The 23,720-nt window shown below is 31.0% G+C and overlaps 1 protein-coding gene across 1 annotated transcript in view; it reads left to right on the top strand.

The window, feature by feature from the left end:
- Positions 1–23,189, top strand: part of LOC127726589 (tyrosine-protein phosphatase 10D-like) — a 36,868-nt gene extending 13,679 nt beyond the window's left edge. Inside the window, exons 6-19 of the mRNA XM_052234008.1 lie at positions 1,477–1,599; positions 2,493–2,622; positions 3,584–3,657; positions 5,388–5,493; positions 7,631–7,735; positions 9,643–9,724; positions 10,242–10,347; positions 11,777–11,859; positions 12,530–12,664; positions 13,772–13,897; positions 15,593–15,747; positions 17,386–17,530; positions 18,354–18,492; positions 19,320–23,189. Of these exons, the coding sequence (XP_052089968.1) occupies positions 1,477–1,599; positions 2,493–2,622; positions 3,584–3,657; positions 5,388–5,493; positions 7,631–7,735; positions 9,643–9,724; positions 10,242–10,347; positions 11,777–11,859; positions 12,530–12,664; positions 13,772–13,897; positions 15,593–15,747; positions 17,386–17,530; positions 18,354–18,492; positions 19,320–19,378 (1,568 nt within the window). The 3' untranslated portion in view covers positions 19,379–23,189. The remainder of the gene's footprint in view (positions 1–1,476; positions 1,600–2,492; positions 2,623–3,583; positions 3,658–5,387; positions 5,494–7,630; positions 7,736–9,642; positions 9,725–10,241; positions 10,348–11,776; positions 11,860–12,529; positions 12,665–13,771; positions 13,898–15,592; positions 15,748–17,385; positions 17,531–18,353; positions 18,493–19,319) is intronic.
- Positions 23,190–23,720: the final 531 nt, after the last annotated feature.

The raw sequence follows: 23,720 nt of genomic DNA, 5'->3' as shown, positions 1-23,720 counted from the left end.
CATATCACAAAGGGAAAGCTGGAATTGAGTTTTGGGGTAATTGCCTCAAAATTTTAGGACAAAAAAGGGGTAAAAAACAAGCATTTTTCTAGTTTCATGACAATAACTTGTGTGTAAGTGTATGGATCTTTCTGAAATTGTACTACAAGGTTCCATATCACAAAGGGAAAGCTGGAATTGAGTTTGGGGGTAATTGCCCAAAACGTTTAGAAATAATGGGCCAAAAATAAGCATTTTTCTAGTTTCCAGACAATAACCTGTGTTCAAGTGTATGGATCTCTCTGAAATTGTACTGCAAGGTACCATACCATGGAATTAGGGGCGAAAAAGGGGCAAAAAACAAACATTTTTCTAGTTTCAGGACCATAACTTTTGTGTAAGTGTATGGATCTTTATGAAATTGTACTACAAGGTTCCATATCACAAAGGGAAAGCTGGGTTTGAGTTTGGGGGTAATTGCCCCAAACATTTAGGAATTTGGGGCCAAAAAGGGGCAAAAAAACAAGCATTTTTCTAGTTTCAAGACAATAACTTGTGTTCAAGTGTATGGATCTCTCTGAAATTGTATTGCAAGGTACCATACCACAAAAGGAAGGCTGGGATTGAGTTTGGGGGTGATGAATCATAAAAGGGTTCAAAAAATTTGGGGGGAGGGATTTTTTTTTTTCCTTTTTTCCTTTTTTTTTTCTTTAAAATTTTCCATTTTAAATTGGTTATTTCTGATTTATATATAAAAGCAAATAATAATGATATGGTTTGAATAGGTAAATTAAAAACTTAAAAGTTCTTAAACCACATTCACTCTGTGTCAGAAACTTATGCTGTGTCAAATATTTAATCACAATCCAAATTCAGTGTGTATCAAGCTTGAATGTTGTGTCCATACTTGCCCCAACTGTTCAGGGTTCGACCTTTGCGGTCGTATCAAGCTGCGCCCAACGGAGCATTTTATTGAAATTTTGTTTTGGTTGTCTATTACTTCAAAATATTTAATATAGATGTGCAAAACTGTAAACAGCAAAAAGGAGCAATACCATTTCTTTTAAAATGAGTATTTGATACTAACCATCAGATGACTTCTTCTTGTAGTCATGGCCATTATATGGCGATTTTGTTTTTACTAAATTTCTTGTTTTTGCATATATTATTTTAAAATCTTTAATGAAATGCAGAATCTGCAAGCTGCAAAAATTTTCAGCAATGCAAGTTCTACAATAGTGCTAGATGACTCAATTCATGAGATTACACTCATATTTTATAAGATCTGCTTCAAATTGGTAAGAAGGTATCCACATATTATTTTCATAGGAGCATGTTTCACATTAATTATGATTTGCATTTTTTTCATTAATAAACACAGTAATTTAATGCTGAATTTAAATCTTGTTTTTCTGCTTAAATATTTATGCAAAATTTTGCCAATTGCTATACATTTTGCTGGATATTACTTGTCAGTTTTTCTTTTTGTTACCACAGGAGAAACTAGTCAGATGAAAGATCCATCACATTTTGCAACTTTGGCAACATGGAAACAATCCAGAGCTAAAGGTTTTACACAAGCATACAGAGTGACAAACAGAACTTGGATAAATGATCATGGTAACTGCTTAAGATAATAGAAATTTATTGACTTGAATACATGTATTCAGTCTTCTTTTAAACTGAGTTTAACTGTGTGTTTTGCTGTGTGATTGTTTATTCCATCTTGACCAGAGGTATAGGGGGAGGGTTGAGATCTCACAAAATTTGTTTAACCCTGCCACATTTTTGCACCTGTCCCTAGTCAGGAACCTCTATCCTTTGTTACTCTTGTGTGTTTTTTTTAAAATTTGTTTCATTTGTATGTTTCAGAGTTTAATGTGGTGTCCATTTCACTGAATTAGTATATGTTACTGCTTAGGATTTTCTGACTGCGTTGATGACCTATTGGTGGCCATGGGCTAATTTTTGCTCTTTGGTTGGGTTGATATCTCTTTGACACATTCCCCGTTTCCATTGTCTATTCTATTACTTACCTGATACTTCTGTCCGTAGATGATTCTGAGGTGCCAAAAACTTTAGAAACTTACTGTAAATTAAGAAATCTTAGCAAAGTTTTTCCTGAAATCGCAATGATTTAACTCACATTGTAGTAGATTGTCCAACAATCACAATAATTTATGAATTTATAGTTATCAAATGGACTAAAAGGACTAAATTCAAAGAGTTTTAAAAATCCCCAAAAAAAAGTGTTCATTTTGTTTGGTCAGGAGTACAGAAATAATTTCTGTCAAGAATAATTTTAATAAAATATATAACAAAGCACACAGTACCCAAAATGATACCTATGTGTAACATTGATCCAGAATGCATCAATTGTAAAAAAAAAAATCCATGTCACCATATGAGAGATCATGTTTTATGCGACTACTGTTGTAAAAACTGAAGTGTCAAAATCATAAAAAGTACTGTTGAGATTCATACTGTTTTTTTGCTTGCTTTTTTGTTTCTAGTCAGCTCTTCAGGTAGACGTAAGAGAAGTATCGAGGTGGTAGAATTAACAATAGGAGAAGATACTGATTGTAATAAACTGGCAGATGATGTGTACTGTAATGGACCACTACCTGCAGACATAAGAATTATGTAAGACATGTAGAATATTGAAAGATTTGTTTTTAAAAAATGGTATAAATTAAAGTGTTTAATTTTGGGTAAAGAAGTGTTAGGACTGATATTGTAGTCTTTATAGGTGCTTATAATCGGGGTTTAATTGTGTAGGATCTTTAAGATGATAATCTAATTTTATCATGCATAAGTGTCTTGTATTGAGGTTGCAGTCAATTTGCAAAGAAAGTTAATATAGCATATATTTCATGTTTTAGTGTCTTTTAATGTTAATATTTATAGCTAGTGTTCCGTAATGACCTTATTTTGCCCCGAATATAAGGTCCATTGCTTTGAGAAAAAATTGTTTTAAGTTGATGAATAGACATGTAAGAAAGTGAAATTGAATTATTTTTGTCGAGCTTTGCTTATAATTATGAGGCATTGACATTGACATCACAAATTGACAAAAAAAAAGATTATTGAGAATGTTGACAATATTGTCTTGATTGTCACCATATTTAAGCATAGAAAACAGTGTGCAGGGTTTGACAAATTAAATATTTAAGCCAGATATGTAATTTGATAAGACAAACCCCACCGAAAACAGGTAATGATGTCAGTTTCTCCTGTTTCATGATACTATAAGATAAGTAGTAATTCAAACTTAAGAAGCACTTGTTGCATTGCATTATTTGATTGGTCTGCCATAAATAGCTAAGCGAGGTGTGAGTTTTTTGCTCTGTGTTGAAGGCATCACTGTGACTGTGAGATGGAAAACTGCAATAAAAGTGCTTTTCCTTTGCTTTTTTTTTTTTTGCTGTGCATGTACTGATTTTGTGTCATGGATGGATACCCCATATTCTTTGTTTTTCTATTATATTAAGCTAAAGAAAAATGAAAATCAGTATGCATATTTACAAAAAAAATGACACAATGATGAAAATATGTAGCAGTTAGTCAACCAATGTGAACTAATTATATAAGTAATGTTTTTTAGAGTGATAGCATTTGTTTGTACAAGTGGAGGCTGTACAGAATCGAAACCGTATGGACCTTATAAAACACAACCTGGTTAGTAAAAACTGAAATTACAAATTGTTACTTCATTTCTGTTGTCAATATTGGATGAAAATTAAATTTTTTTAAATCTAATGAAGGAATTCAGAATGAAATGTACAAAAATTGCTACAGTTTAAGGGCTTTCCAAGAGTGGAAACTATGTGGGATGCTATAAGTTCATAAAATGTAGCATGTGGAGCATCATTTGAATGATAAAGATATGTAAGAATGCTTCCATGGTCAGAAATCCATTTATTTCCATGAACGAACTTCAGATGAGCCTTCAAAGCTATTTATACAGTTATTATGAAAATTAATTTAGAAATTTATAAAGAATAACAGTTTTCTGACTATGAACTGCAAATATGTGGATTGAAAATCGCTTTCATATTTATATAAGTTAACTTTGGCCTAGATTTTACTGTTTGCATTCTTCAAGTTCTTTTTTCACTCAATTACAATTTTAAAAGATCAAATTGTTAACCGAGGATTTCAAGAATAAAGATGGCTTTCTTTATCAAACTTTAAGTTGAACAATATTTTTCCATCATTTTCTCATTTTACAAACAGAGGATTTCATTAGCATTTGAAATAAAATTTGTGTATAGAATTTTGTAGAACTTCCAATCTATGCCTCAGTTTAACCTATATTATGAACATTTGATGAATTCTTTCAAAAGTATACTTGGTACTTGTTATTGCCCCAATCCTAGATAAAAAAAAAATTGAGTCTAATTTTACTTGGGACCAACTCTTGTTTCAAGAAAGAGCTAGTGCACAGTTTTTGGTCATAATTTTGGGTTACAGGTCGGATAATTAAGGAATTGCAGTTCTTCTATATTTATCAATAACATTGCTTATGAAATCCGTTGGAAATTGTTAAAGACTTATACCATTGTGTGGTAGTTGAGCTTCATTTGGTATTGAATTTAAAGACCTGTATATCACAATGCTTTTGCTTCTAGTCACCTGTTTATATCCTTAAGCTATAAGCTACAGGCAGAACATAGATAGACCCTTTATCCTCTACCTTTATTTGTTGTGTAAATTTAGATAAAATTATTAATCTCTCAAACTTTTTTATAATTCTTAATGAATTTTTTAAGATATAGATTTTTAAGAGCTTTTGTAAAATTTAGAAGAAACAGCTGCCAATAGACAATTGCAATTCAATATTTAGATATATATTTATAGATTGCTCTGAATATTCATTTTGAGTTTGCTATTTAGATACATAAATATGATAAATTAATGTGATATGTGATTGGATGTTTTTTATTTCAAATATTTTTTGTGGTTTTTTTTTCTTATTTGCTTTGGTTAGTGTTTATAGTGTCAACTATGTACTCTTTTGATAAATAATTAAAAAATGTTTTCTTTTCCAATAAGTTGACTTAATTAATAATGACTATTTCTTACTGTCAAGTCATGAGCCGCATATTAATATTTAACAAAAAGAGCTAGTTGTTAAATCAGTCAAAAGATCCATCAGTTAAAACTGTTGCTTAAGACATTATTACTTACATGTACTGCAAATTCAGAAATTAATAATAAGAACATCACAATAATTTCTGAATTTACAATAAATAAAAGTCATAAGTTAACTGAAGCATGATAAGTAGAATAAATAAAATCTGTCAGACAGTGCGTACTAGTAATCACTTCTACCATTTATCATAATTATATATATAATCATCAGATGTCTGACAGATAAACTAATTATTTTATCATTTTCATTACAGAACCTGAAGGTCTGCCGATAGCCATTATAGCTGGTGTTGCGTCTGCTGTGGCGGTGTTTGTCATTATTATTATAATTATTGTTGTGATCAAGAAAAATAGAAGGAAGTAAGTTTTAACCAATGAAGTCATAGATTTATGAGGGTAATTGTTGTGTGCATATGTGACTAAAACTTCTGACTCCGAGGTAAATTATGATACTGTAATCGGCCATATGTTATCTATGATTATTTCTGTTTTGGCCTTGTTATTGGTATAAGGCTTGCTATATTGGTAAGAAACAATCAGGTAATGATATCTATATTAATTAACTACTGTGTATATATATTTCATACCTGCCAACTTTTGAAAATCCCCATGGGGGTTTTAGTGCATGACAACAATTTCAAAGGTTACTATTTTATGCGCGCGCTGTTTTTGTGCTCTAGAAAAAGTGTCATATCTTTTTTTTATATGGTATACTGATGATGAGCTTACAAGCCTTTTTCTTCTTTTTAGTACTTATATTATTGTGTAGAAAAGATAAACATGTAGCTAGAATTTTACCAAGATATATTTTCTTGTGTTGGAATATTAAAGTGATTGTTGACTTCAGTTTAAAAATATGCACAAAGAAGGACATTTATCTGATTCCTTGTGAAAAATAAAAGATAGTACATTGCATTATAAATGATTTGGTAATTTAAATACAAGAATGAAAACACTATATGATCATGATGATCTGTTACAATAAGTGTAATGTCCATAAGCTACTATTTATTATGCATCTTTGAATTTTGTCAATCAGTCATACTTTTCTTCTTAAGCTGTGTAAGAACCTTCCTGCAGATAAAAATTAATTTGCCATGATCACGATTTTTACAATTCTTACATACAGACAGAGGAATATAACTCAAATGTTCAAAACAAGTTCAAAACTTAGCATGTTTGCAATGCCCAATAATCATGAGAAACAATGATTTTGATTGGCTTATTAATTTGATCATGAGAAACACAGATTTTGATTGGCTGATCACTCCATTGGGAAAAGTTCAAAGTCGGGAACAATAATTTTTTTCGTGTAGAATTTCACAAAATCATGTTTTAGAGCGTTTTTCATGATCATGATCGTGCAATCGTGACAAGGGGTCAAAATCGTGTAGTACACGCCTAAATCGTGAAAGTTGGCAGGTATGATAATTTTTTTGTGTGTTTTATTTCTATTCACATGATTTTTCGCTCAAGTGTTTATTTGAATCAAATATTTGACATTGTTTCAATAACATTTCTGTAATTTACCTTGAATATGAACTATTCCAATCTGAGGTTTTATATATAAGGTGGAATGTCAAAAATCTGGTACAGTTTTGAGTTGTCATCTTTTTCTGTTTCTTCTGAGTTAGGATTTGATTACTCTTTTCAGTCACTATATTTGACAATTAATATATAGAGGCAACACATGAATATTTACTGTTAGGTACTACCTTTGCATGAGAAATGCAGAAAGAAGAACAATTAGATATACACACAGTTGATAATTTTTGTGGACCTACCCTATAACAATTTGGAGATGTCCTATGATTTCCAATGAGACAACTATATATAGACAAACTTATAAAAGAACAAAGAACAAAGATGTGAACAAAAAGAGGTCACTGTAGGGCCTTCAACAATTCACAGTCCAGTAGTTGTTTGGGTTAAAAAATAACTGACATGTCCTTGCAAGAACATGATAAGCGAAAGTTGAGTTACATCCATCAATATAGCTGAACAGGTCATTGTCTTCATGGGTACCATAAAAAACTACCCTGGTTACTTTTAATTGATCAAATCGTACATACATTTAGGTACAAAAGGTTGACATGAAATTAGCGTGCGATAAGGTTCATAATCTACAGACTCTGTTGTCAAAACCTGAAAAATTTATAGGGACTCCTTATTAAAGGCCTTCCTTTAATAAATTTGATTGTCTTTATCATGAAATAGTTGCCACAATTTCCTGTAGTTATAAACATCTTCATCCTTTTCTCAAATTGTCAGTTATCACCACGTCTCTTTATATTTATAAAGTTATGATGTGAGAAATATTGATTATTCAAGGGGACACTTAGAGAGTAATAGTAAATGTATATGCAGAATGAGGACCTTAAAACTCTGGATTTTGATAGACTACTAAAAGATATCATTAGTTAAAAACTATGTGAGAATGATATGATATCATATTAAAAGTCTCAATTCAAATTAGTATTTTTTTTCTTTATTTCAGGCATAAGCCCATGGAGGAGGACAAAGAAATTGATGATTTTAATGATTTGAACCCTCATCATTTGGAGACACCATCTGTTGAGAGAAAGAATATAAGAAAGAAAAGGTAAATATGTATTAACATGTAATTCAACAAGGTCTGTATAAAGATAAGGAGATGTGGTTTGATTGCCAATGAGACAACTATCCATCAGAGACCAAGGATGTCCGTAAAGATTCAGTTCAGCCTTCAGCAATGAGCAAAACCGATACAAAATAGTAAGCTTTCAAATGATCAATATGACTAAATGTGAATTTATCAATTTTTTTTCTTTTGATGAAGTTAATACTGAGGTTAAAACTACTATATTTTCATACTTTACCAAAACGCAGTATATAGTTATTTACTTTAACAACAAATCATTGAGCTTAATTTGAATTACAGGATGTGAAAAATTGAAACATTTTTTATACGACCCGCAAAATTTTTGCGGTTGTATATTGGTATGATGTTGGCGTCGTCGTCGTCCGAAGACACATTGATTTTTGCACTCTAACTTTAGTTTAAGTGAATGGATCTCTATGAAATTTTACAATAAGGTTCAATACCACAAAAGGAAGGTTGGGATTGATTTTGGGGGTTATGGTACCAACAGTTAAGGAATTAGGGGCCAAAAATAAGCATTTTTGTAACTTCCAGACATAACTTGTGTGTTAGTTTATGGATCTCTCTGACATTGTACCACAAGGTTCCATATCACAAAGGGAATGCTGGGATTGATTTTGGGGGTAATTGCCTCAAAATTTTAGGAAATAGTGGCCAAAAACAAGCATTTATCTAGTTTCAGGACAATAACTTGTGTGTAAGTGTATGGATCTTTCTGAAATTGTACTACAAGGTTCCATATCACAAAGGGAAAGCTGGAATAGAGTTTGCGGGTATTTGCCCAAAAGGTTTAGGAATAAGGGGCCAAAAATAAGCATTTTTCTAGTTTCCTGACCATAACTTGTGTTCAAGTGTATGGATCTCTCTGAAATTGTACTGCAAGGTACCATACCACAAAGGGAAGGCTGGGATTGAGTTTGGGGGTGATGAATCATAAGGGGGTTCAAAAAATTTTGGGGGAGGGATTTTTTTTCCTATTTTTCCTTTTTTTTTCTCTTTAAAATTTTCCATTTTTAATTGGTTATTTCTGATTTATATATAAAAGCAAATAATAATGATATGGTTTGAATAGGTAAATTAAAAATTTATAAGTTCTAAGACCACATTCATTCTGTGTCAGAAACCTATGCTGTGTCAAATATTTAATCACAATCCAAATTCAGTGTGTATCAAGCTTGAATGTTGTGTCCATACTTGCCCCAACTGTTCAGGGTTCGACCTCTGCGGTTGTATCAAGCTACGCCCAGGGGAGCATTTTATTTAAGAACAAAGCAGACAAAAAACATGAAAAAAAATATTTAGAGATGGCTCTTGTTTCATGATATCAGAAAATAAAATTTAAAAAAAACACCCATACTGTGTAAGGGCTATTCCATTAAAATGTATGTGGAAGGGTAGGACGGGACTTTCAAAATATCCCTACAACCAAGAACCATTGTTTAGATAATTTTGCATAATGGTAAAAGACGCATACTGAAAAAAGACCTATGACCCACATTCAATAATTAACCTTCCCTTCCTACCCTCCCACATACATTTTAATGGAATAGCCCTAACTAGTTATTTAACAAAATAGAAAAATTTACTGTAAATTACTTGTAAATTATCTAAGGAGTTATCTCCCCTGATAAGCTTAACAAACTTTGAATCAATAAAAATATTTATATCTAGTTGAAGCAGTTGTTACATTAAGATAAACACTTTAAATTTTCTTCATAGAAATGAAAAGTCTCCCAAAGGAATTGCATTCCTGCTTGTAAATTCAATTATCTCATCTGGACTAATGACTTAGTGTTATTTGAGATCAAAGATGGTGAAAGACTCCCATTTTACCTAAATTGGTAACTTTAATCTTTTCTCATTTTCAGACCTATTGCAATGAAAGATTTTGAGGCCAAAGTTGCAGAGCTACATAAAGATAGTAATCTTAAATTTGCACATGAGTATGAGGTAAAATTGTATTCTATGTTAGCAAAAATAAGTGTAAAAACCATTTCTCTTTCATAGTAAGAGAACTGCTGATGTGACTAAATAAAACTAATACTGGTGGACAATGGTAAAAAAAGGTATCCATAATTCTTAACACATCTTGTAACTGCTAAATGTGTTCATGTTTGTGTACCAAGCAATCCCTTAAGAATTTAAATGGTAAATTGTACGTCTGCTTGTACTGAACTTCAATTATAATCTGCTGAATTCTTTCTTCCAGTCACCAGTAAACTTATGAAACACTTTGAAAATAACTTTCCTTAAGGAGTGATTAAGGGTCAAGAATTTGAATAAATACAAGCCTTTATGAATTATTAATTAAGAGAACATTGGAAAAGTACAAATGACCATTCATACTTAGAACCTCTGAATGAGGTACTAGCAAAATTGTCACAGATTTAATTTTTAAATTCCTCAGACAAAATCAGCTAAACTTCCTTACTGGGAAAATTGAATTGTAATATTTTTCTTTCAACAGGAGCTGAAAACTTTGACAGATCCCAAAACATTGAAACATGTAAGCACTTCTCTTGCAGATACTGAGGAAAATAAACTGAAAAACAGATATGTCAATATTCTTCCTTGTAAGTATAGTCTGTTGAAGGCCTCACTGTGGCTTTGAGATGAAGAACAGCAATAAAAGTGCTGTTCCTTTTCTTTTTACGTGTTTTTTGCTGTGCATGAACTGCTTTTGTGTCATGGATGGATACCCCATATCCTTTGTTTTTCTATTGTCAAAGTACAAAATGGATGCTCCTCATTATTATATAGGGGTATACTGCTTTTTACAGACTTGGATAGACAGAAGTACTTTACCTCCAAATGTAAAGGGAGTTCCTATATCATACTATACGGTTATACCTATGAGCTTAACTGAGTCCTACAGTTGAAGATATATAATGAAAAATCTTTTATGAAACTATCTATATTGAGTTATATTTTTGTTAATAAATATTTCACATAAATTAATATGTTAACAGTAATTTGCATAACTGTGCAAAATTGAAAATTTGTTAGAAATCAGCAAAGGAAGTGTTTAACATGTATAAAATTCATACCTGTCAACCTCTGAAACCTTCAAAGAGGGAGATCTCCCTCTCAGCTATGACAGCTCAGGGGGAGATTTTGAGCGAACGACATTTTCAAGTGAAATATATGACCTGTTTATTTATTCTTCTACAAAACACATATAAGAGTTAATAGATATACTTTATTTCTTTAAATATGGTTATATCCTATACAAGATATGTTTTTTGTTTCTTTCCTTTTTCATCATCTTCCACATTTGCATCCCATCAGGACAGCTTTTCAATTAAGTTACCTCTGTTTCAGGTGTTTAATCAGATTGTCACAAGATGGTGTATTAAGTGTGTGCAAATTCACATTTCATTCAAGTTGGTTCAGTACATATCTTATAAATTTCAATTCAAACATTGAATAGAAGTATAGATCTTTTAAAAGATTCTTAAAATATAATTATTTTTTTTTGTCTTAAGGCATACAAAATCATTTAATTGCCATCCTTTTATGATTCTTTGTTCAATTTATATTTAGTTTATATTGTTGTATCAATTCACATTATTTTAAGAAGGATAACTTAAAACAGGATTAAACAGGTGAAGTAACCTGAAATTTCATTGAAGTGTTTTTAATAACACAAAGCTTGAAGCAAATGTCATTAATGTTCGTTAATTAGTACTATGTTTGACACCCAAGCTGTCAAGTGAAGCCATTTTAATTTCACACGGTCTGTGATTTACAGGTAACAACAACCCTCATCAGTGACTCAAAAACGTAATTAATGTTGACTTGTCATTCAAGGTTGAAATATTCAAAAGCGGGAGATTCTATACTCCCGCGCAGGAGGGTACCGGCAAGCGGGAGATTTCCTGAATTTCGCCATTTGAGCGGAAGTCTCCCGCTCAAAACAGGAGGGTTGGCAGGTATGAAAATTCAAATCTATAAAATATTTGGAACACACATTTTTTTCATGTAAAAAAAATTACTTTTCAGATGACCACACCATTGTCAAACTGTTACCACTAGAAGATGATGATGAACAAGCATCTACATTCATCAATGCAAACTATATTCCTGTAAGTAATACATGTATATACATAAATCAATTTCCAAACAAAATATTTTTTGGAAGAATGATATGCAAATAAACTTTTAGAATGATTCTTATTATTGTCCAGTCATATTTATCCAACTGATCTTTCTAAGAAATTCTCCGATTATGATATGTTGTTAGCGTTAGTTTTGTCCAGAATTTGCTGAAATATTTACTGCATTACATTTAGCAACCAGCAATCAATCAATCAAATTGATAACATTGAACATTTTATTTATTAACCTTCCTTGAGATGGTGTGGTTTGTCGTGAAAACTATTTCTATAAATTATTAATGTTTAAAAAAAATATGATATGAAGTAAAAAAAAAAAATAAGACTACTCTTGAGGAATTACACACAAACATCTGTTGACTTTCAAATAAATTACCATGAAAATAAGGAGATGTGGTATGATATTGCCAACTATCTAATAAAAACCAAAGGATGGGACTAAAAGAAACTATAGGTCATAGTACAGCCTTCAACAATGAGCAAAACTCATACTATAAAGTAAGCTATTTAAGGCTTCGCATGACAAAAAAGAAACAATTTAAAGGAGAAAACCTACAGCCTGTCCTGTGATACATGGTTTGAAAAAATGAGTTTACTCTAAACATTGTTGATTTTAATTTGACGTGCATTCTGTTTGCAGGGATACAAATCCCAGAGAGAGTACATAGCCTCACAAGGACCTATACCTAGTACTATTGATGATTTCTGGAGAATGGTTTGGGAACAGAGTGTTTCTATTATTGTCATGTTGACATTAGCTAAAGAGGATGGCAGGGTAGGTACCAAACAATGCGTTATATTGTATGACTATACAAATTCTCTTTTTTCATTGGCTAAAAATAAAGGGAATCTCAAACAATAGACTTAATATCTTTGACTGGGAAGTATGGCCAATTAAAATAAGTTGATAGATTTTTATCATCAATGCCCTTCAGAAGCAAAAACTCACGATTTAAGGATTTTTACTTTTTCTTTGACAGTAACTGCGCTGATAATATCTTTTCTTTTAAAAATCTCTGTTGCACTATTGACGTAGTGTTTGATAAGTAATTAACAGAATAATGAAGTCTTTATATTCTCCTACTCTATGAGTGTTGATTACAGAAACTACATGAAGGGCCTAATTCATAAATTTTTGGGGTTATTTGCATGTGTAATTGGCGATGTCAGTTTTATTACCAGAAAAGGATTTATTAACACTAACAAGTGCAAAATGGTGATTAAGACACCCAATCTCAATAAAATCACCAAAATTATTTCTGTAAAAATTGAAATTTGACCAAATCTGATGTTTAGGACAAAAAGCTTTCAGTTTCTGTTATCCCTTGATCCTCAATGCATTTGAAGTTTTAACATATTCATTTATAGTGGATTGGGAAACAAGTTATTACAACTTATATTAATCCCTTTTCACTTTGCGAGTGCTGCCTTGTAGCGGCATTAGCCTGCTCTTTTTCTAAATCTACAAGAAGGGTGTCTTTTACAGGCAAGAGATATTGCTCTCTCTTACCACGGATCAGCCATTTATCGTCCCCATCGGAAGGACTATCATCCTTTCTCAAGACCATACTTGCATATGGTGTCAAGATAGGAGTCGAAAATTTAGTCCCTGATATTTTCTCCCCGAAAGGGGATCAAACCAGGAACCTTTGTGTTTGTAGTCTGATGCTCTTACCACTACACCACGGCTGAACTTTGTATATTTTAACTTTTTTAATAGGCGCATTACTGATGTGTCTTTTGTAGAAGAAACAAACATCTGGCTTACATATTTTCAATCTTGGTATCTATGTTGAGTTTATTTAAGACATAGTTGCAAAAAGGGTTTTCCCTATTGCTATTTTTTTTTAAATATTTGTTTTGACTTTGATTATAATTTCAGATAAAATGTGAGATGTACTGGCCAACAGAACAGTCAGAAGCCAAACAGTTTGGAGATATTGTTGTAGAAATGCAATCTTGCTCAACAATCAACACATATGAATTCAGAATTTTTAAAATGACTCTGGTAAGTCTAACCTTAATTTGTAAAATGTAGAACACTGACATATGAAGCTTCATGGAACTAGTAATTCTGATATAGTGACTGTTTCAATGGGGATCTAGGAATAGTTTGATCATGTGAAAATTTCCTAAAAATTCCTATTTAAAAATTTTATCACTTTATGACCTTCACTCTGCTGGAAATCTATGATCAGGTGACCTCATCCATATAAGTTGATATGTCTTGATCATGTTCTTTTGCTATTCCCAAATATACTGTAATCATGTGACTATGGAATATAACGGGATCAGAACTTTCATTTGTTTTCCACTAATTGTGATAATGGTGGCGGGTTCAGTACTCATTATTATCATTACCCCCTCACAAGATTCAAGAACAATGTTTTTGTAAAAAAAAGTAGTTGTGGTTTATTAAGGAAATAGTTATTGATGGCATGTATTTTCAAGGCTCTGATATTGGATAAAAAAACTGTCTAGACTCTGGTTAACTATTAGCTGGATTTATAACACAATGAACTTAAGCATTTTATCCCAAAGATGTGATTAGTTGTCCAGAAATAAGACTGACAAACAATAACTTTAAATTCAGAAATTAATGTGATGTTACTATTTTTGAGAAGACTGCAAATGGGTTGGTTTAGCAAAATTTAAAAAATCGCCTCTTTTTAGCTCACCCAGTGAGTATTTCTCATCAGTAGGCGTCCATCATCTGCTTTCCGTAGTGGTCTGTTAACTTTTACAAAAAACTATTAGTCCAAATTTAACCAAACTTGGCCACAATCAGGATTGGGTATCTAGTTACAAAAATTGCTGATAACCCCACCCAATATGTCAACCACCATAATCATTGAGAAATTTTCATTAAAAAAATTATCAGCAAGATTAGATCTACAAATAAGTCAACATGGCTTAAATCAACATCCTTATTGCAGTTATTGTAACAGTTCTTAATGAGGATTTTTACCAATTGTTTTGCGTTTTTGCATTATCATGATTATATACTAAAAACTATAAAAGATAGAAAGAAACTATAATGATCAGCATGTTAAGATCTACAAATAAATCAACAAACCCAAATTGTCCAGTGACCCCTTTTTTTAAAATGTTGCCCTTGATAGTCTATTTTTCACATTTTTTTTTTAGTTTTTGCATTTTTTTTTAAAAAGTATAACAGACAGATAGAAACTATAGACCATAAAGAATGAGGAAGACCAGATCTACAAATATGTCAACAGGACTGAAATTGTCAGTTAAATCTTTATAGAGTTATTGCCCTTCCATAATATATTTTACCTAAAAATGGCTATTGTTGTTGATGCAGGAGAGCAACACAGGCATTTTCAGGCCTCTAGTTTTATTGTGACAGAATGATTTATATGCAGCATTTTCTTTATAAAAAGCAATGATTAATGTTCCATAAATTTGTGTCCTCTATTCATTAATCATAATTATAAAAATTATTTAAAAAAATGCACTCAAACACTTTCTGTTCTGTACCAAACTTACCAATAAAACATATACATTTATATCATTAAAAAGACTTTCAAACATCAGGATTTTTATTTCTTGCAACTAGAACAAAAGTTTTTATCAGCTGATGAGTAAGAGAAGACTGTCAACTTTCTGAATCAAATGAATCGTTTAAGTCTAAATTCTTTTTGTAATACATAATTAATTATACATGTTTTGTTGTCTTTAGGGAGACAAGTCCAGGACATTAAAACATTTTCATTTCCTAAACTGGAAAGATTTCTCAGCCAATGTACAAAATGATGTCATGGTTGACTTCATCTCCAACGTACGCAGTCATGTGACTATTCCAGAGAGTAGAGTTCCAATGATTGTTCACTGCAGGTATGTATGTAGTCATGTGTCTGTTCTTTATGTCAAGAGTCTTTTGCCTGTGTTGTACATAAGTCAGTCTGATCTTTAGATTTTTTGTCTCGCCACAACAAAATAGAAAAAGCAATACTCAGGCTTGCTGTTTCTGGTGGAGGAAGAAGCAATTCAATGGAGAAAACAAACTGCTTAATTTGAAACAAAACAATGTAAAAAAAACAAATATGACGTCATGAACCAACGACAACCACTGAACTACATAGCTAGGGACCAATTTTATAATTGCATGAATAGGGTTTCAAATGACATTGAATTGCAAGTCAATAATACATTAGATTCCCCATTTCCATTCTTAATTTTATTAGGGCCCTGCCGAATGGTGGGTCACCCTATAGTAATCAGTCTGTCTGTCCGTAACAAATTGTGTCCGCTCTATATCTAGAGAACCATTATAATTTCATACTTTATACTTGACATGTATAATAACCAACACCAGAGGGTGTGTCATAGTGTATGCACAACTTCTTAGGTCAACGGTCAAGGTCAAAAACTGGTTTCAGTTGACAACCCATGTCCTATGGTAAAGATCGTGTCCACTCTATATCTTGAGAACCGTTATGATTTCATACTTTATACTTGACATGTATATTAACCACACCAGAGGATGTGTCATAATGTAGTTACAACTTCTTAGGTCAAAGGTCAAGGTCAAAAACTGGTTTCAGTTGACAACCCCATGTCCTATGATAAAGATTGTGTCCCCTCTATATCTTGAGAACCATTATGATTTCAAAGTTTATACTTGACATGTATGTTAACCAACACCAGTGGATGTGTCATAATGTATGTACAACTTCCTAGGTCAAAGTTCAAGGTCAAAAACTTAGTAAATATACAATTTTTTTTACCACATGTTATTCACAGATGGGCCCATAGAGATGATGTCTAGTTAGCAATGTTATTGAGCTTATTTTGACAAAATTGAACCAGCTTACTGTAAATACCAAATTATCATATCAATAATTGGCTTTTATACATGTAGATATGTTTGATACAAAAAAGACTAAATCATAGTTAATAATAGGATGTCTCATTTTAGTAGTAAACCCAGTGTCTAGAAATTTACAGTATGCCTTTAACTCTATTATCATGTATAGAATTTGTCAACATTTGACAATAATATTTCACCACTCAACTCCTCACACAAATTTTGTGATGGTTGTTATTTCATTGCAATAATTTTAAAGTAGTGTATAATTTAAATGTGATGCATAACCATGACTTGCAGCTGTTCCTAATTATTGACTCTTTTCAGAGACACAGACTATATATGTAAAAGAAGATGAGGTATGATTGCCAATGAGACAACTCTCCACAAGAGACCAAATGACACAGAAATTAACAACTATAGGTCACCATACCGCCTTCAACAATGAGCAAAGTCAATATTGCATAGTCAGCTATAAAAGGCCTCAAAATGACAATGTAAAACAATCCAAACGAGACAACTAACGGTCTAATTTAGGTACAAAAAATGAATGAAAAACAAATATGTAACACATAAACAAAAGACAACCACTGATACAGTACTGTATATGTATATTTATAAATGAACACAACTTATTTGATCTAAATCATGTTCTATATTTACAGTGCTGGTGTTGGAAGGACAGGAACGTTTATTGCCCTGGACCACATGATGCAGTTTATCAGAGATCATGATTTTGACTCCAGCATTGATATTTTTGACTTTGTAGTAAAGATGAGAGAATGTCGAATGTACATGGTACAAACTGAGGTAATTTATTAATCCTTAAAAAAAAAAGTTTCAGACTGTTATAGCATTTTAACTGTTACTTATAATACCCTAAACTGTCTCAAAATGGTAAAGTTAGTAGTTAGCTTCACCTGTACTGGCAATTGTTTGCCAGTCCTGGTGGCTTTTAGTTAAATTCTTATAGTTTTAGCTTCATATGGACCAGCAATTTGAAGTAGTCTTTAGTTATATTCCTTTAGGTTTAAACTGTTTTTGAAAGTTCCCAAGCTCTGTACTGTGGGGCCATATATAAAAAAATGTATGAAGGCTGTTATATATAATGGTCCTAGAATGGTAAGGGTTAAAACAGGTTTTTTCTTATCTTTAATTGTGTTGTTTGTTTGCATCTATATAAATGTTTTATTTACAAATCCAACAGACATGTACCGGTATAGACAAATGAATTCTCAAAAGTCTGCAGGGGCCTCTGTGGCCAAGTGGTCTAAGTAGTAACTACCTAATCACAAGCCAGTTAACACTGAGGTTGTGAGTTTGAACCCCACTAATGCGGGTGCATTTGACTCCAATCTTAATTGACTAGGATTATCAGTTTTCCTATCAAAGGTCAGTGGTTTTCTCTAGACACTGCGGCTTCCTCCAGCATTAAAATCATGAAATAGCCCAAAAGTTGTGCTTAAAAGTGGCTTTAAAATACATAAAATCAAATCAAATCAAAAGTCTTCATGAAAAGTCTGTCTGGAACATGTGACATAGATATTTTATTATGCAAAACCAACTCCTGACGAGTACCGTAAATCTTTTGAAGGGATGACTTATTAATATTCTGTTGTTCTTTAACTTACAGCAACAGTACATCTTTATCCATGATTGTATCAAAGATATCCTAGAGAAGAAAAGACAGAAGGAATTAGAGGACGGAGATGGTCTTTACGGCAATGTTGACAATGATCAGGATCATAATATCTACAGCAACGAAGCTTTTGGTATGTTTTATCATTAGCAGTAACAAAACTTTCAGGCTAGGTGAAGTTAGGCTTTCCAATTGAATTGATTCATATTTTTCATGTCAGGGCCTTTTATGGCCGACTATAGTGTATGTGTGTTCTCATTGTTGAAGGTGGCATGGTTGCCTTTAATTGCTAACATCCACTTTATTTGAACTTTGGTGGATAGTTGTCTCATTGGCAATCATACCACATCTCCTTAGTTTTATTTTCATTTGTATTATGAATAACAGAAATATCAGCTGTATTAGAGGTTTTGATGAATATGTGTAGTTGTCAAACATTTGTTATGCTTTATGAGTACGTTTCATTGGTCAATATCAACTTTTTTGTATTTTGGTCTGTGTTTCTATTAAATACTATAAGCAAAAGGTCGACTATACTTGGCTTATGGAATGATTATAAGGTGTCCATGTCTGTCTGGCAGTTATCATCTGACCTTGACCTCATTCTCATTGTTTAGTGGTCAATATTAAGTTTTTTTATGTTTGGTCTGTTTCTTGTATACTATAAGCAATAGGTCTACTATATTAGGTGTACGAAATGATTGTGAGGTGTACATGTCTGATCTGTCAGGTTTCGTGTTTCTGACCTTGACCTCATTTTAATGGATCATTGATGAGTTAAGTTTATGTGATACTTGGAGTAAAACTTTATCTCAACAGATATCAACATTAAATCAATCATGGATAGTAAAATAAGCAAAACATTTCAGTATATGCTCTCCTGTTATCTTTTATTAGCAAAGTTCAATAGTTGATATAATAGTAGTAAAGTTCAATAGTTCATGTAACTTTTTCTTGTAGAACCTGAACCAGAGCTTTACCAGAATTTTGCAAGTGGACAACCAAAGACTGAATTATAAAGTGATCTCTACAAAAATCCAAAATAATTGTGATATTATAATATATCTATGCAATTTAGTAATGTAGGTTGTATTTGTTCAGAAATCTGTTTTATTATGATAAAAACTTTGTTGTTTTATATGTCTTGTATACTGTGGATTCATTTGTTTTCCTGGGTTCAAATTTTTATGGATTGAGAAAAAAAACTGTATGTTCATGAATTCTTGATTTACTGGTTATGTTGATAAAAATATACACAAAAATTAGTATCCCATGAAAGACAATAAATCATCTGTAGTAACATTCCACTTTTACATGTTTAGACTGAATCATTTATGGCAAATTTTCAAACCATTATAGAGTATTATGTAATTAACTATCATTATCCTAAACAATAGTTAGTTTGGAAAAAGCTTGTCTGAAATTACCATCTTCTAAATATGTATGTCAGATCGTCAGAAGCATGTAATACAAGAGATTGGCATCTAGGCAAAAATCTTGTGATATAACGTGGCTCTCATTATTTCATTGAAAATGTCATTGTAAGAATTCAAATCTTGTTTTCTAAAATGATCACAAAAATATTTTGAAATGCCTGCAATAACCTATGAAATCTTTACAGTTCTGCATTTGTATGTTTTATAACGTTATATTTGTACATAAGAAGATAAAAAAAGGAATATCAACCATACCAACACCACCTTTCTTTTTGTTAATTTATTGAATTTTTGTTGAGCCTGTGACTTTTGTCGCAAAAGCGAGACATAGCGATCCTACATTCCGTCGGCGGCAGTGTCAACAAATATTCACTCTGGTTAAAGTTTTTGAAATTTTAATAACTTTCTTAAACTATCCTGGATTTCTACCAAACTTGGACAGAAGCTTGTTTATGATCAAAAGCTAGTATCTAGAAGGAAATTTTGTTAAAATTTATTTCCTGTTTTTTCGTATATAACTTATAAATGGACTTAGTTTTTCTTCAGTTAACATTACATACAGTCTGCAGTTAAAGTTTTTAAAACTTTTATTAGATTCATAAACCATCCTGGATTTTTACCAAACTTGGATATAATTTTCTTACAATCAAAAAATAGTATCTAGAGGAAAATTTTTAATAATTATTTCCTCATTTTTGTTGAGCCTGCGACTAACAACAAAAGTAGGCGAGACACTGGGTTCCGCGGAAACCTTACGAATTTTCAATACATTGATGTAAATTTTTGACATTCATTGTTCATAAAATCCTTATTTTGAAAGATAATTTTCTCAAATCTTTTAAAGATGAGAACAAGGTAAAAGAAAAAAATATGTCTGTATATAAAAAAAAGTTAAAATTATTGAGAAAGCTGTATGGTATTCTGATTTATTATATGGCCATTAAATTAAAGTTGCTGATCTCTAGTAGTAAATGTATCTTAAATAGCTTTGGTTCTATACATTGTAAACAACCAATGTTTGAACAATCTTTATTCAGTTTTTAACCTTAATTTAAAAAGGGGGTAATTATATATAAATAAGATTTTTTTTTCTAATAAAAAAAAGGTAGCACAATATTTTTGCCTCCTCAGTCAAGACCCTTCTCTGTTACAGTAGGATCATTGTGAGTACACATTTTCCTTTGATCCTTAAACAACTAAAATCAATCAAAATACACAAATTCTATCTGAAACATTCCATGTACGTAATCAAAATTTACATTTAAAAATACATACATAATATATTATTTATCCTAGAAACTTATATGCAATTTTTACTTTCATTTCCTTGTTTAGTGATATGCAAATTTTTATAAACATCATTGTTAATTGTTATTGTTTTTTCTGTATAAATTGTTTATTTAGATGTTAATTATGTGCTTACATATATATATTATATGAATAACTTATCTGCAAATAGTTTTTTTGATATATTTACAATGAATTATATATTTTTCTAATCTGTTGATGTGTATTATCAGAATCATATATATCTATATTTTACTGGTACAATTCTGTTTTATACTAAATTGATGGGTATGTGATAAAGAATTTATTTAACATTATTTGTCAATGATTTTTTTTACAATCCAAAGTTTGTGGGCAGTTATTTATCAAGTTTTACTAACATACTCAATTTAGTGTATGCAAAAGGATAATTTCTTTTCATTCATTGGATGTTACATTTTACTTTTAATTTATGAACACATTGTTCACTTCACTTCTATGTTAGATTTCTGTTAACTTTAACCCATTATATCGTGATTTTCTGTACAAAGTAAAGTAGGAAAAATCTTTTTACTTTTTGTAATTTTTTTTTTTTTAAATTATATACACTTTTGGATTTTTTTTTAAAGAACTGTCAGTAGTACCAACATTTTCTCATATACATGTTTATATAATTTCAAGATGATATAGATAATTGTTTTTAAGGGGAAAATTTCATAAAAAAAATTCCTGAAATTAATTGTAATAAAGTTTTGAAAATTTACCATAGTATATGGCATATATAGTGTTGCAGAATTTTGAAACTATACCACTAATTGCAATAAATTTAATTAATTGTATATTTTATAGTCGATAAGCAATGAAAGGAATGATGGGTTGTAAAATGGATCAATTAAAATCCAGAATGAAATATTCGTTACATTCAAGCAATATATTCACTGAAAATCATAAAATTTTTCAGTAACAGATGAAACTAGAAGTATTTTGCAAGTGAATATATTTATATATCATCATACATGTATAAAATGCCTCATAATCTATCAAATTGCTGTTTTTTGTTTGTTTTTTTAAAGACATATTTGTGTGATATAAATAAATTTGATAAAGTCCCATTAAATTTTCTGTCTCCAGCAACGATGTTCTTACATCAGTTTGTATTACCTCTTGTAAAGGCACTTCACATGTGAACTAGCTTTCTGTTATCTTTTTTAAATGCTCAATATGACTTTTCTTGATAAATATAATTCCACTAGCTTTAATAAGTATGCTTATTTTCAGATGACGATTTTCTTTCTTTCAATTTACAATTCCAATATTTTTATTTTTTATGTGTTAATTTTAAGATTAAAGATAAACGCAGAGATTACTTCTTGAAAATGCATCAGAGGGATTCAGTGAAAGAACATGTCAGAGTATTAATGCTTAAAGTATGTTGTTACACATGCTACAATGATTGCTTATGATAAAAATTTTAATTTTTAGTTTGCCTGTCCTGAATATTATGATTTTCAAAATTGAATGATATATATGTTTAAATGAAATTATTCTGATCTTATTTTAAAATTATATGATAGCATATACATTGTGGTCAAACTCGTTGTTTTCTTAATAAATGATATGTTATGATAATTACTATATTCACGAAATCTCTTAAATAAGTTCAAATTGAATATTCCAGTTTTGTTGCATTGGAAGAGCTTTTACCACCTTTACTCACAAATAAAAGATTTCAAAGCCAAAGAAGTTTTATAGTTTGGATAGAAATATCATATTTGAAAAAAAATGGCAAAAATTGTTTTTGATATGAAGAGAATCAGACTTAACTATGGGTGATGTTTATTTTTTGGTGAATTTATAGTGTCTGCATAGCAGCACTTACTCTTCACTTTTTTTGTTTTTATAAATGAACCAAATATTTTTTTGCTGACAGAATTAAATTATTATACTTCAGTAAAGTGTATTTTATATGACTCTTTTGTTGACCAGAGTTAAATTTGAAAACTATTTTTACATTAACAACTGTTTATCATGTTCTATTTACTGAATTATGCAACTTGTATTTACATGATTATTTATTCACTAAATCATATATTTTTGTAAATCACTAATAAATTTTCTACAAACATAATGATGGATGTCTTTATTTATGTAATTTACAATGCAATTAAGTTGCAAATAAAAATTGAATGTGTCTGAGGACACATATGCCCCTGCTCAAGCTTCAAACAAACGAAAATGGGACGGAAAGATGGAAGGACGGACGATCAAGGGTAACACTTAATGCCATCGTCCCCTACAGCAGGGGCATAAAAATATAAGGATGGAAAGATGGAAGGAGGGACCCTCAAGGGTTACATTTAGATTTCACCACTGCAACAAGTGTTCTTGTTGAGAGTGGAGAAATATCTTAATACACGAGTAATAGTGTTAGAATCTATTTCTCTAATGATTTTTATCCTTCCTTTTCAAAGACTTGCAGAAAGTTTGTTCTTTATATGTGACGTCATCAGGCATGGTCGCCTTTTTTCATGACGTTACAATAGGAAAATTCAGAAGAAACAAAGAAAATTCTATGTCATAATTAAATTTCGACCAATCATTTGCCGAGAACAGATATTTCACTAGAGAGGAGAAATATTTTTCTCACACCGATCAAGCG

The sequence above is a fragment of the Mytilus californianus genome, unplaced genomic scaffold (genome assembly GCF_021869535.1).
Source record: "Mytilus californianus isolate M0D057914Y unplaced genomic scaffold, xbMytCali1.0.p SCAF_18, whole genome shotgun sequence".
Taxonomy (NCBI): domain Eukaryota; kingdom Metazoa; phylum Mollusca; class Bivalvia; order Mytilida; family Mytilidae; genus Mytilus; species Mytilus californianus.
Note: the sequence above shows the minus strand (reverse complement) of the source record. Positions and strands in the feature narration are given on the sequence as shown.